Raw genomic sequence first — 15,157 nt, 5'->3', positions numbered from 1 at the left:
TGTTTTGGAAGTGAAGGTATGCAAAGTGAGAGAATCAGGGCAAGTGGTTTGGTGAAAAGGGAATAGAAGGTAAAAGCCCTGTGTATGAAGGAGTGCAACAAAGTGACTGAAGTGGCTGGAACTGTACCTGAATTTCTTGGAAGAAGGGTTGATTATATTGCTGACTGGTCAGTCATAATTTTCAGTGTATATATGGTTCATGGTGCAGTGCCTGAGAACTGGTCGAATCCATGTATAGTGTCACTGTATAAAGCCAAGGAGACAAAAATGAATGTTCAATTTATGGAGGTATAAATTTGTTAAGTGCACCAGGTAAATTGTATGGGAAAGTAATGACTGAGGGTGTTGGCATGCACAGAACCTCAGACTGGGGAAGAATATTGTGACTGCAGGAGTGACAAGACTGCAGGAGTGACAAAGGATCTGTGGATCAAATATCTGCTTTGATGAATGTGTGCAAGAAATACCTACGAGAAACAGAAGGAACTGTTGATAGCATTTATGGATCTGAAAAAAATATGATGTGGTGAGATTATCTGTGAAAGGTGTTACAAATAAATGGTGAGGGAGAAAAGCTGCTAGAAACAGACAAGTTTTTATAAAGAAAATAAGTTATGTATGTAAGTACATAGAGAAGAGGGCAAGTGGTTCCAGGTAAAGGTGGGTCTAGGAGAAAGGAACAGTTACGCAGTCTGCTGGGGGTTGGGGGGCCTGGGAGGTTAGTCAATTGTTTTTGGCTGATGAAACTGCACTGGTGACAGATTCATGTGAGAAACTGCAGATGATGATGTCTGACTTTGGGAGAGTGTGTGAAATTCAAAAGTTGAGAGTAAATGTAAATAAAAGCAAGGTTACTAGGCTAAACTATGCAAAGAGACATTCTAGTTGGGGTGTGAGTTTCAAATAGAGAAAACTTGGAGGAAGTGAAATGTTTTAGATTCTCAGGAGTGGACATGGCAGTAAATAGAGCCATAGGAGCTGAGACGAGTCATAGGGTGAGTGGGGGGGGGAGTCCTAGGAGCAATGAGGAATGGGTGGAAAGAGAGGTCACAATCTGGGAGGGTGAAGATGAGTATGTTTGAAGGTATAGTAGTCCTGATGCAGTAGTTTGGATGCAAGTCTTGGACTATAGATGAGAATGTATGAGAGAGTGTGAATGCATTTACTGAGTACAAAATGATAGGGTAACATAGAGGTTTGGTAATATGATGATGGCTGAGATAGCTAAGGAGTGTGTGCTGATGTGGTTTGGACATGTGAAGAAAATGAGCAGAGAGAGAGACTGACAAAGAGGATACATGTGTGTGATAAGTGGAGTTATTTCCTGATTCAGAGTAATCTTTGCTACTCCCTATCTACACACCTTCAGCCTCAAAAGAAAAAGGTATATTGCTATTAAAGTTATTAATATTTCCTCTATTAACTTTCTTTAAAAAATTTGAGATATATTGAAATTTGGCTTCAAACAGACCCTAATCAATCCCTTAGAATGGGGGTTTACGGTATGGTTATTTACATCAACTGAATTATGTAACTCAACAAATGTTGCCATATCACAGGGAATGCAGACAATATCTACTAGGCATTTGTTAAAAATATAAAGGTAGCAGAATGAGGGAGACCATTAGTCTTACCTATAGCCATGAGTTTCTGACCAGTATCAAACCTCCTACACACCTATAATCTAACCTCATGAGTGATAGCCTTACATCCTGTATGCCCATGAGTAGTTTTAACATTACTTCCAGACATATTGAAATATCTATTCTTCCTGTGGATGTGGTAAAAGATGGGGTAGCAGTGAACACAAAATGAATATATTTTGCCAGTTGGTGGGAAACCAATTGAATGGTGAGACCTAATCAAAATATGTATGAAAAGTAGACAAATAATTCAAACTAACTGAATGTTGTGACCTAATTAAAATATGTATGAAAAGTAGACAAATAATTCAAACTTACTGAATGTTGAGACCTAATTAAAATATGTATGAAAAGTAGACAAATAATTCAAACTACAGTGACATACATCATTATTAAAAGAAAGTGTTCTTCTAAGACATTGAAAATAAAAAAGTATATTTATTTATATATTTTGCTTTGTCGCTGTCTCCCGCGTTTGCGAGGTAGCGCAAGGAAACAGACGAAGAAATGGCCCAACCCATCCCCATACACAATGTCTACACACACACGTCCACACACGCAAATATACATACCTATACATCTCAATGTACACATATATATACACACACAGACACATACACACATACCCATGCACACAATTCACACTGTCTGCCCCCATCCACTCCCATCGCCACCTCGCCACACATGGAACACCTTCAACCTCCCCCCTCATGTGTGCGAGGTAGCACTAGGAAAAGACAACAAATGCCCCATTCGTTCACACTCAGTCTCCAGCCTTCACACAATAATGCCCGAAACCACAGCTTCCTTTCCACATCCAGGCCCCACACAACTTTCCATGGTTTACCCCAGACGCTTCACATGCCCTGATTCAATCCACTGACAGCACGTCAACCCCGGTATACCACATCGATCCAATTCACTCTATTCCTTGCCCTCCTTTCACCCTCCTGCATGTTCAGGCCCCGATCACACAAAATCCTTTTCACTCCATCTTTCCACCTCCAATTTGGTCTCCCACTTCTCCTCGTTCCCTCCACCTCCGACACATATATCCTCTTGGTCAATCTTTCCTCACTCATTCTCTCCATGTGCCCAAACCATTTCAAAACACCCTCTTCTGCTCTCTCAACCATGCTCTTTTTATTTCCATACATCTCTCTTACCATTACATTACTTACTCGATCAAACCACCTCACACCACACATTGTCCTCAAACATCTCATTTCCAGCACATCCACCCTCCTGCGCACAACTCTATCCATAGCCCATGCCTCGCAACCATACAACATTGTTGGAACCACTATTCCTTCAAACATACCCATTTTTGCTTTCCGAGATAATGTTCTCGACTTCCAAACATTCTTCAAGGCTCCCAGGATTTTCGCCCCCTCCCCCACCCTATGATCCACTTCCGCTTCCATGGTTCCATCCGCTGCCAGATCCGCTCCCAGATATCTAAAACACTTTACTTCCTCCAGTTTTTCTCCATTCAAACTTACCTCCCAATTGACTTGACCCTCAACCCTACTGTACCTAATAACCTTGCTCTTATTCACATTTACTCTTAACTTTCTTCTTTCACACACTTTACCAAACTCAGTCACCAGCTTGTGCAGTTGCTCACATGAATCAGCCACCAGCGCTGTATCATCAGCGAACAACAACTGACTCACTTCCCAAGCTCTCTCATCCCCAACAGACTTCATACTTGCCCCTCTTTCCAAAACTCTTGCATTCACCTCCCTAACAACCCCATCCATAAACAAATTAAACAACCATGGAGACATCACACACCCCTGCCACAAACCTACATTCACTGAGAACCAATCACTTTCCTCTCTTCCTACACGTACACACGCCTTACATCCTTGATAAAAACTTTTCACTGCTTCTAACAACTTGACTCCCACACCATATATTCTTAATACCTTCCACAGAGCATCTCTATCATATGCCTTCTCCAGATCCATAAATGCTACATACAAATCCATTTGCTTTTCTAAGTATTTCTCACATACATTCTTCAAAGCAAAAACCTGATCCACACATCCTCTACCACTTCTGAAACCACACTGCTCTTCCCCAATCTGATGCTCTGTACATGCCTTCACCCTCTCAATCAATACCCTCCCATATAATTTCCCAGGAATACTCAACAAACTTATACCTCTGTAATTTGAGCACTCACTCTTATCCCCTTTGCCTTTGTACAATGGCACTATGCACGCATTCTGCCAATCCTCAGGCACCTCACCATGAGTCATACATACATTAAATAACCTTACCAACCAGTCAACAATACAGTTACCCCCTTTTTTAACAAATTCCACTGCAATACCATCCAAACCTGCTGCCTTGCCGGCTTTCATCTTCCGCAAAGCTTTTACTACCTCTTCTCTGTTTACCAAATCATTTTCCCTAACCCTCTCACTTTGCACACCACCTCGACCAAAACACCCTATATCTGCCACTCTATCATCAAACACATTCAACAAACCTTCAAAATACTCACTCCATCTCCTTCTCACATCACCTCATCTCACAAAAAGTATATAAAGGGAATTTTTTCTAATCAGTCAAAAGTAGAAACAGAGGGTATTAAACTGATACAATTTATTCTAATTCTGAAGTGTCATAAATCCAAAATGTTGCAAGTTGAAGCATCATTACTTGAAGTTCTACTGTAATATAAACAGGTTGCTGACTTTCTTATACAGAAGAGAGACTTACAAGAGCATCTTCATCACAATCATAGTGTGGTGGAGGGTGATCACGGCGCCACTGCACTACCTGAGGAACGGTATCTCGGACAGATTCAAGCTGGTCTTCTAAATCTGGGAAGTGTAGTTCTGTTGATCTACTACAAACACGTCCAAAATCTGAGTAGGAGTAACGATACTGAAAAGGGCTTCTAAATCATTTACGAAAAAATAAGATATATTAATACAAAATAAATTTCAGGATACACAACATTAATAAAGTTGGCATACATGTTTTAACTTTACTTTGGCATAAGGGTTTTGTACACTGTATAACAAAGGTAATGATACTGAGGAAACACTGACTTACATTAGCTAAATGTCTCTCTTTAAGTGAGCCACAGTTTTAGCTAAATCATGTTATATGTAATTCTGCCTGACTACCTGTTACCTAATCAGCTATTTCTCTTAATTTACACTTGCATGGAAGCAGACATCAACTGAAGTCCTCTTATGAAACAGTGGCTGACATCAAATGATGTTCTAACTTTCCAATCTATGTTTAAATAACTTGTGTGATGATAATACCATAAGTAACCTAGAGGGGTCTCTTCTATTGCTATAGAGACAGGAAAAATTTCTGCTCTCCTCAGTACCCCTAAAACCACCATTATAACAGCATGGCCCTCAACCTCCAGGTCATGCATACATGATGATCCACAAAAAATACCCAGATTGTTGGATGAGCTAAGACATTATGAGAAACACTTACAATATACAGTATATCAATTTCTGAGGACTGTTAAGAGTAACCTGAGAGATAAGAAGATATAAGTGGCAGAGATTCTGAATTTAGGTGTAACCACTCACCTTATGCCTATGGAAAAAAACACGCAAAAACTGAGCCTAATTTTCTTCTCTTGCAATCCTAGTAGAATGGTGAGCTTTGACAACAGATGATAAAAAAAGAGCAAGAATATCTTTAATGAAAAAATATCAAAATATCACTCCCAAAAGTGAAGGCCACTCATGGACCTCAGCCTTGTACTGCAATGTATGCATGTTATTATTCACTACCAAAACTGCACACATGTACAAAATGACTGTGCACACTGTGAAGGTGAGTTCGAATGAAAAAAGAATCAAATCTTTTGTGATACCCTTACTTGCATATAATTAATAACTTGGTCCTTGTTCAGACCATCAATCTTCAGACTCCTTTAGTAATCAAATAGTATTGGTTACTAGAGAGAGTCCAAGATGAAGCCAAGGGTTATGGTTAAATCAAGTGGCCTAACAACGACAACAAACTGTGAGTTAAACAAGATAGTCTTTGAGTTAAACAGGGATAGTGGCACAAGTAAGCACCAAGAGTTAAGTAGAATGACGGTTAAAGGCACTAACACATTTACCCCCAAAAAAGTAAACACTAAATCCCTGAATTGGAGGAAGGCAACTGTTCCCTCAACAACATAACAAGCTTGCTGTCTTAGCCTGTCAATCAAAGACAAGTGTACACTATGAGACTGGATAAAAAAGTTATACCATCATTAGATATTTGATAATTACGTCAAACTCACAGCATCAACAAATTACCCTCTACAGCAATGCATTACCGAGCAAAATGTATGTTTCACAGTGAGTTGTAGAATAACACATAGCAATAATTATAATTTGACACTGGGTACACTTAACTCATTCATTATAATGAAAACAGATTTCCAATCTGCTATGTTGAGCTATTTTTCAATATTTGAAAAAAAACATAAACAATATTGTGAATATGAGTGCATCAAGTAAGAAAAAAACTGTGGAATGAATGAGTATCAGTGATAGAAAGTTAGACTTGTTTCACTCAGAAGCCACATAGTTGCCACATGATGAGTTATCCGTCAACACACCCTGGCTCACTCACCTCTACAAGCATGTGAATATTTACAATAATAATAAATCTGTGATACTGGTTTTTACTTTTGGCCTTACATTTTTTGTGCATTTGTCCATAAATGAATGCTCAATAACAGAGTATACACTAAATTGCAAATATCATAAGTTCACTTTTACTTAGTGATCACACTGAGATAAAGCCTACAGCCAGTTTGCAACATTAATTTTGGTCTTACAATCCCATTTTACTTTTCTTTATGTGGGAGGCTCCAGTCAAGGATAAAAGTCCACATCAAGGTATTTGTTCAAAAATGAGTGATATATAATATTGTGCATAACAAACTGCAAATATTAAAACAACTTCACCATCATGAAGCAAGAATGTTGAGATAAGCTATACCACCGGTGTATATTTCACAGAAGTTAACAATTTGTGACACTTTTTGGTCGTATGCTCTTTTTTTTCTACAGGATCATAAAGGATTGCTCTATAATATTTCATACATCGCATCTACATTAATAAAATAACCTTTATATCTACGTGTGTACCTGTCAGAGTACCACAGCTCTATGACAATGACAGCAAGAAACTTGAAACATTTTAGGCATAATAAGGGGTGCCCAGGGTGAGGACAATGTGTAGTTTGAGGGGGTTGATCGAGTAAGTAATGAAATGGCAAGAGAGATGTGTGGTAATAAAAGAAAGTGTTTTTGAGAGAGAAGAGGGTGTGTTGAAATGGTTTGGACATATGGGATGAATGAGTGAGGAAAGGTTGACAAAAAGGATATATGTGTCAGGAGTGTTGGGAACAAGGAGTCCAATGACTGCACAGCAACCTCAGTATACAACATCGTTCCAATCCACTCTATCCCATGCATGCCCTTCACCCTCCTGTATATTTAGACTTCAATCACTCTAAATCTTTTCCCATCTCCAATTTGGTCTCCCAGCTCTCCTTGTTCCATTCACTTCTGACACATATATCCTCTTTGGCAACCTCTCCTCATTCATTCTCTCCATATGTCCAAACCATTTCAACACACCCTCTTCAGCTCTCTCAACCACACTCTTCTTATTACCACACCTCCTTCTTACCCTTTTATTACTTAACTGATCAAATCACCTCACATCACATACTGTCTTCAAACATCTAATTTCCAACACATCTAATCACCTCCACACAGCATTATCTATAGCCCATGCCTCATCCATATAATATTGTTGGTACCATCATACCTTCAAACATACCTCAAACATACCTATTTTGGTCCTCCCAGACAATGTCCTATCTTTCCAAACATTCTTTAGCACTCTCAGAACCTTTGCCCCCTTCCCCATCCTATGACTCTCTTTGGCTTCCATGGTCCCATTCACTGCCATGTGCTTACATAACTAAAACACTTCACTTTCTCCAAGTTTTCTCCATTCAAACTCAAACTCCAGGTAACCTGTCCCTCAACACTACTAAATCTAATAACCTTGCTTTTATTTACATTTACCCTCTAATTCCTCCTTTCACACACTCTTCGAAACTCATTCACCAAATTCTGCAGTTTCTCACTTGAATCTGCTACTAGTACTGTATCAACAGCAAACAACTGACATTTCCCAAGCCCTCTCATCCACTACAGACTATATACACACCTTTCTCTCTACGACTCTTGCATTTACCTCCATCATCACCCCAACCACAGTAAAATTGAACAACCATGGTGACATCATACAACCTTGCTGCAGACCAACCTTCGATTAGAGCCATTCACTCTCCTCTCTTCCTACTTGTATACTAGCTTTGCACCCTTGATATTAACTTCTCATGACTTCTAGTATTTATCCTACCATAGTGTATATTCTTCAGACCTTCCACATGGCCTCTCTATCAACCCTATTACATGCTTTCCCCGGATCCATAAATGCCATATAAAAAACCAACTGTTTTTCATAGTATTTCTCACACACATTCTTTAAAGCTAACACCTGATCCACAAATCCTCTACAACTTCTGAAACCACAGTGCTCCTCCCTAATCTGATGCTCTGTACATGCCTTCACCCTTTCAATAATTATCTCTGATGCTCTGTACATGCCTTCACCCTCTCAATAATTACTTCTGATGCTCTGTACATGCCTTCACCCTCTCAATAATTATCATCTCACAACTTACCAGGACACTCATCAAACTTATACCTCTGTAGTTTGAATGCTCATCTTTATCCCCTTTATCTTTATACAGTGGTACAACATATACATTCTGCCAATCCTCAGGTGCCTCAACATGATCCATAAATACACTGAAAATCCTTAACAACTAATCAACAATGCAGTCACCCCCTTTCTTAATGAGTTCAATTATAATACCATCCACTCCAGCCTCCTTGCCACATTTCATCTCACATAACATTTTCACCACCTTCTCTCTTCACAAAACCACTCTTCATGACTCTCGCACTTTGCATACCACACCAACCCAAACGCCCTACATCTGCCACCCTTTCATCAAACACATTCAACAGTCCTTCAAATCATTAATCCCATCTCCTCACTTCATCACTGTCTGTTACCACTTCCCCTTTTGCCCCTTCATTAATGTTCATATTTCTTCTCTAGTTTTTTGCACATTATCAACCTCCTTCCAAACATCTTATCTTCCCTAAAGTTTACTGATATTTGCTCACTCCAACTCTTGTTTGCCCTCTTTTTCAATCCCTACACCTTCCTCGTGACCTTCTGCTGCTTTCTCTTACATGTCCTCTTATTTGAACTGTCTCTATCTATCTTTGTATATATATATATACATATATGTCTAATGCCTGTCCCCTCCAGGAACTCGCTCATGAGGGTGAACTCCAATGCCACTTCTTAGCTTTTAGCACCTCACCCTTAACAGGCCACTGTTAGAGGGCAACTCTAGCACAGTGTTTCCAGAGGCTCATACCGTATGTTCCAACTGATTATTTCTACCTAATGTTCCTATAAACTTCTATCTGATATGTCTACCTAATGTTCCTGCCTATTAGTAACTTCTACCTAATGCTCCCACCTTATGTTCTTATTTATGACTTTTACCTGTGTTTCTATCTAATGCTCCTGCCTTGTGTTTCTATCTACTTATTCACTCTATTCCTCTTATCATTTTGCCAAAAGTCAAAGCTAGTGCTTAGCACTCACCACAGGAAAATCTAGAATTATGAAGAAAAGTTGTGGAGTTAAGTATTGTCGATTGTTATGTATAACCAAGAGATACTATGTGTTTGTGGACAGAATACCAGCAGGCCACATGTGGATGAGGCAGAAAGAAAAGACAGCTGGTCAGAGGAATGCCTCTTGACAATCACTGAAGTGCTGGTTTAAATATTCACTGCCTGAATTCAGAAGCAAATCACTGGGGTAAGGTAAGACCACTTTAAGTACTTTTTTTCCTTATCTTTATGACAAATAAGTCATGGTCACTGTCTTTGCTGTCAGGAACAGAAATAAAAGTTATTGGGTCCTTGTATCCTATGAATGGTATTCTAATGAAAATAAAAGAATATTACCACGCTTGATCCCAGTGTAGGTGTTAATACGGTCATCCACCAACAGCACCAACCCATTCAGGTTGTGAGAGTAAAGGCTCATTGAGGTCTGAATCCTTTGTGGTGGGATGTCACTGAAAATTATCATTATTCATTAATGGATGATAACTTATACAATTTAGATTATACATTAATCCTAGGTCTATTCAAATTTCACATTAATAATGTCATGTACAAAGTAGGAATAAGATCAGAGTATCTCTACAGAGATTCTTTTCACAACTGCAAGTTTTAAGTTTAAGAATACTTTTACAATATTCATGAAACTAGACACTGACAGTATGTCACAGATCAAATGTATATCAAATATGCATTTCATATTTTACTGCCTCTCCTGCCTTAGTGAGGTAACATCAGGAACAAATAAACAATGGCTTCATTTGCAGATGTACAATTTCTAGCTGACATGTATAAAAAAAACAAGCCAGAGAATATCATCTGCTGCCAAGCCCTAATGACTAATCCATGCTTTACAGTGACCACTTCATATGCCATGGTTCAGCCCACTGTCAGCACATGGCCCTAAATTGTAAATCACTCCAACTCACTCTACTTGATACAAGCTTCTGGCTTTCTTAATATTCCTACCCAGATACCTTAAAACCTCCTTCACACTATCCTTTCATCTCCATCTCCCCCTTCCCCCTCCATTTCTGACATAAGTTCTTTACATATCCTCTCCATATGTCCAAACCATTTTACCACACCCTAGTCAACCCTCTTAGTCACAGTAAGCTCACTACTGCACCTCTCTCTGATAATTTTATTTCATATGTGATCAACCTACCCCACACCAAATATCATCCTCAGGCTTTTCATTTCCAACATATCCATCCTCTTCCTTTCTTTTGCATTCAAGAAACAAATTTCACATCCAAAGACACTGATGAAATTACTAACATTCCTCGCTTGACACAAATGATACATTCCCAGGAAAAGCTATATTAAGCAAAGTCATGATAAAAGACTTCCATGATATACACTGAATTAAGCTCCAGGATCATATATGTCATGCTAAATTACTCTAAAATCACCATTAACTGCTTACATAACTCTTGTACTTTTAGCTATTCACTAACCACAGTATAATAATAATACTAAAAAAACAAAAAAAGGCAAAGAGTAAAGGTTGTCGGAGCAATGATGGTAGTGAGAAACAATGAGTTTTCACTTAACACAATACCTTTTGGTGTAAAGAAGAATGGCATGAGTGAAATCTTAAAAAATGTGCTCTAATGGTGGAAAACTAAGAGCAACTAATGCAAATCATTAGCAAATGAACATACCATCAAAATTTGAGAATGGTGCCAGACTTTGAGGTGATGGACTGTCAATGCTCTACCTGCACCAATAAAACTTTAAGGCAATATTTTCTCAAATATCATTTGATGCAGTTAAGGATTAGAATAGCAATGACATGGGAAGAATATTTTCAGAAAATGTTAAATATTAAAGATAATAAAGAAAAGAAAGCAAATCCTAAAATATTTATTTTGAAGCTCTTGATGAAGACATGAATAATATCAAACTAGAAGAAACTCAAAATTCAGTAAAGAGCATAAAAAATGGATATAAAACTGGAAATAAAGTGCCTAAAGCATGCCTTTAATACTATGTTGAAATAATGTGAAATATTAAAAAAGAATGGAGAAAACAATAGTCTGTCCAATCTATAAAAAAGGAGAATAAATAGGACCAGCAAATCTACAGAGGGATCTTTTTGCTATTACATGCAAGGAAGATCTTTTCACACATATTCGCCATTTCCTGTGTTAGCAAGGTCACATCAAGAACAGATGACTGTTCCCTCATTTAAAAAAGTAAAACATGAGGGGAGGATTTCCAGCTCCCCACATATACACAAACGTACATAATTCATACTTGCTGCATTTATTCATTCCCGTTGCCACCCCGCCACAAATGAAATGACAACCCCCTCCCCCGCACGCATGCAAGGTAGTCCTACGAAAAGACAACAAAGGCCACATTTATTCACACTAACTCTCTAGCTGTCATGTATAATGCACCAAAACCACAGCTCCCTTTCCACATCCAGGCCCCACAGAACTTTCCATGGTTTACCCCAGATGCTTCACATGCCCTGGTTCAATCCACTGACAGCACGTCGACCCCGGTATACCGCATCATTCCAATTCACTCTATTCCTTGCACGCCTTTCACCCTCCTGCATGTTCAGGCCCCGATCGCTCAAAATCTTTTTCACTCCATCCTTCCACCTCCAATTTGGTCTCCCACTTCTCATTCCCTCCACCTCTGACACACACATCCTCTTTGTCAACCTTTCCTCACTCTTTCTCTCCATGTGACCAAACCATTTCAATACACCCTCTTCTCCTCCCTCAACCACACTCTTTTTATTACCACACATCTCTCTCACCCTTTCATTACTTACTCTATCTTCTCCTCCCTCAACCACACTCTTTCTATTACCACACATCTCTCTTACCCTTTCATTACTTACTCTATCAAACCACCTCACACCACATATTGTCCTTAAACATCTCATTTCCAACACATTCACCCTCCTCCACACAACTCTATCTATAGCCCATGCCTCGCAACCATATAACATTGTTGGAACCACTATTCCTTCAAACATACCCATTTTGGCTCTCTGAGATAATGTTCTTGCCTTCCACACCTTCTTCAACATTCCCAGAACCTTCGCCCCCTCCCCCACCCTGTGACTTACTTCTGTTTTCATGGTTCAATCTGCTGCTAAATCCACTCCCAGATATCGAAAACACTTCAATTCCTCCAGTTCTTCTCCACTCAAACTTACATCCCAAATGATTTGTCCCTCAATGCTGCTGAAACTAATAACCATGCCCTTATGTGTGTGTGTGTGTGTGTGTGTGTGTGTGTGTGTGTGTGTGCGTGTGTGTGTGTCCATGTGTGCGTGTGTGTGCGTGTGCACGCGCATGTGTGTGTGTGTGTGTGTGTGTGTGTGTGTGTGTGTGTGTGTGTGTGTGTGCGTGTGTGTGTGTGTGTGTGTGTGTGTAAATTTATGACTAACCTTGCATCATGAGACTGATATTTGCAAAGTTGAAGTACATCTTCTGAGAGAAGACGTAAATTGTGCATCTGCTTCATCTGTGCACCAAGGTGGATGGTAAAACTCTCTTCTTGCATTGGGCCTGTTGCCTCCACCACCACAACAGAATCTGAGCCCTTCATTATGAAATCTCTAAAGAAAGAATTCGTTGAAATATTCAAATATCTGTGAAGGGTGTAGAGTAATGAATATGGTAAATTTCAAAAGATTCCACTAAAATTGTAACTCAATGAAATGTTCATATGTAAACAGCCACACTCTGGATGCTCAGCATAATCTTTCAAATTTTCTCAAATAACTTTTTCAACAACAAAGAATTTTGGCTAATTACATCCTAGAACAATAAGATTTCCAATTTTCTGTAAGCTCATTGTTTCCAAGATATAGAGCAATTAAGATTTATGCTTTCTAAGACTTGAAAATAAAGATTCTTTAAATTTCTTGATTTCAAAGAATGATACTAATGACAATATTCAGTCTACTGTCAGCCATCATCATTCCTTGTCAGTAAAACAGAGAATAAGAAATTAATACAAATGTACAGAATACTGTATCATCACACTGAAAATTGACACAATCTCTCCATCTTCATGATATGGTGACAAGAGTCAGTTAGAGAACCTTTTACCATCTACTACAATTAACAAATCAAGCCTTAGCATAGCACTACAACAGGGAATCTAAAATAAAATAAAAAAATTATAGAAACCTTACTTAGGTGTTACTGGTGTAGTCACTTCTCGACCAGCAAATGACTCTAAGACGAAATTCTTAAACTCTCGTTTCTGATTTTCTTTCAACACAGAAATTGTAGAGTCCCACTGAACCTCTATCAGCTGTGAATCTTCAAGATGACGAGCAGCAAGGTCATTCACATCATCATCTGTTAGATTTACCCCTACTTTACTCACAGTTTTGCTCATCTCTTCTGTTTGCCTGTTAATATCAAAATATATTAAAGTATTTATCAGTAATGTTTTTTACTTGTGCATATGATATGAACAATCCCACACTAGTTTATTTCATACTATGTCATACTGTGTCCAAGATAATAAATGCTTGCATTTCTTCTGGTAATGCAAAAGCTTCTCAATTTGTTTTGTAATCTAAAAAATTACAATATTCAACAAATCTCTTTCATTATAATACAGAGTAATCTTGAATAACAAATGATATGGAAAAAAATTCAACAACTACTTGTACAATATGATCAACAAGCAGTTTTCAGAACCATCAGGGAAGTGTAACTACAACTTCATCAAGGCACTAACACAAGGGCAATAAATTTGGAGAAATGTACCAATTTCATTGTACTTAAGACATCAGCTAAGATTTTTCAAAGTTACCCAGATATTTAAGAGAAGTACAAGTATGCCTTAATAGCCAATGTGGAATATTTGTTAATTTTTCCAATGAAACCTCTTTTCTTCAGTAATTGCAAAGCATCACACACCCCTGCCACAGATCCACCTTCACTGGGAACCAGTCACTCTCCTCTCTTCTTACTCATACACATACCTCCAACAGCTTACCTCCCACACAATACATTCTTAAGACCTTCCACAAAGCATTTCTATCAACCCTATCATATGCCTTCTCCAGATCCATAAATGCCACATAAAAGTCCATCTATAATTCTAAATATTTCTCACACATTCTTCAAAGTAAACACTGATACACACATCCTTTACCACTTCTGAAACCACAATGCTCCTCCCCAATCTGATGTTCTGTATATACCTTTACCCTCTCAATTAACACCATCCCATTCAATTTTCCAGGAATACTCAACAAACATGCCTCTGTAGTTTGAACACTTACCTTCATCCCCTTTGCCTTTGTACAATGGCACTATATATGCATTCTGCCAATCTTCAGCCATTTCACCATGATCCATACATACAATGAACATCCTTACCAACCAATCAACAACACAATCACCCCCTTTCTTAATAAATTCAACTGCAATACCATCCAAACCTCGCACCTTGCCGGATTTCATCTTCTGCAAGGCTTTCACCACCTATTCTCTCTTAACCAAACCATTCTCCCTGACCATCTCACTTTGCACACCACCTTAATAACAACACACTACATCTACCACTCTATCATTTAACAAATTCAACAAACCTTCAAAATACTCACTCCATCTCTTTCTCACTTCACCACCACTTGTTATCACTTCCCCCTTTGCCCCTTTCACCGATATTCCCATTTGTTCTCTTGTCTTTTGCACATTATTTACCCTCTTCCAAAATATCATTTTATTCTCC

The 15,157-nt window shown here is 38.6% G+C and overlaps 1 protein-coding gene across 1 annotated transcript in view; it reads right to left on the bottom strand.

Annotated features, from left to right (window-relative positions):
* Positions 1–15,157, bottom strand: part of LOC139763999 (FERRY endosomal RAB5 effector complex subunit 3) — an 84,989-nt gene that overhangs the window by 44,368 nt on the left and 25,464 nt on the right. The window contains exons 5-8 of the mRNA XM_071690471.1: positions 13,599–13,834; positions 12,846–13,016; positions 9,770–9,882; positions 4,377–4,525 (exon numbers count right to left, since the gene is read on the bottom strand). Coding sequence (XP_071546572.1) covers positions 4,377–4,525; positions 9,770–9,882; positions 12,846–13,016; positions 13,599–13,834 — 669 coding nt within the window. The remainder of the gene's footprint in view (positions 1–4,376; positions 4,526–9,769; positions 9,883–12,845; positions 13,017–13,598; positions 13,835–15,157) is intronic.

The sequence above is a fragment of the Panulirus ornatus genome, chromosome 48 (assembly GCF_036320965.1).
Source record: "Panulirus ornatus isolate Po-2019 chromosome 48, ASM3632096v1, whole genome shotgun sequence".
Taxonomy (NCBI): Eukaryota; Metazoa; Arthropoda; class Malacostraca; order Decapoda; family Palinuridae; genus Panulirus; species Panulirus ornatus.
This window is presented reverse-complemented; position numbering and strand designations above follow the sequence as displayed.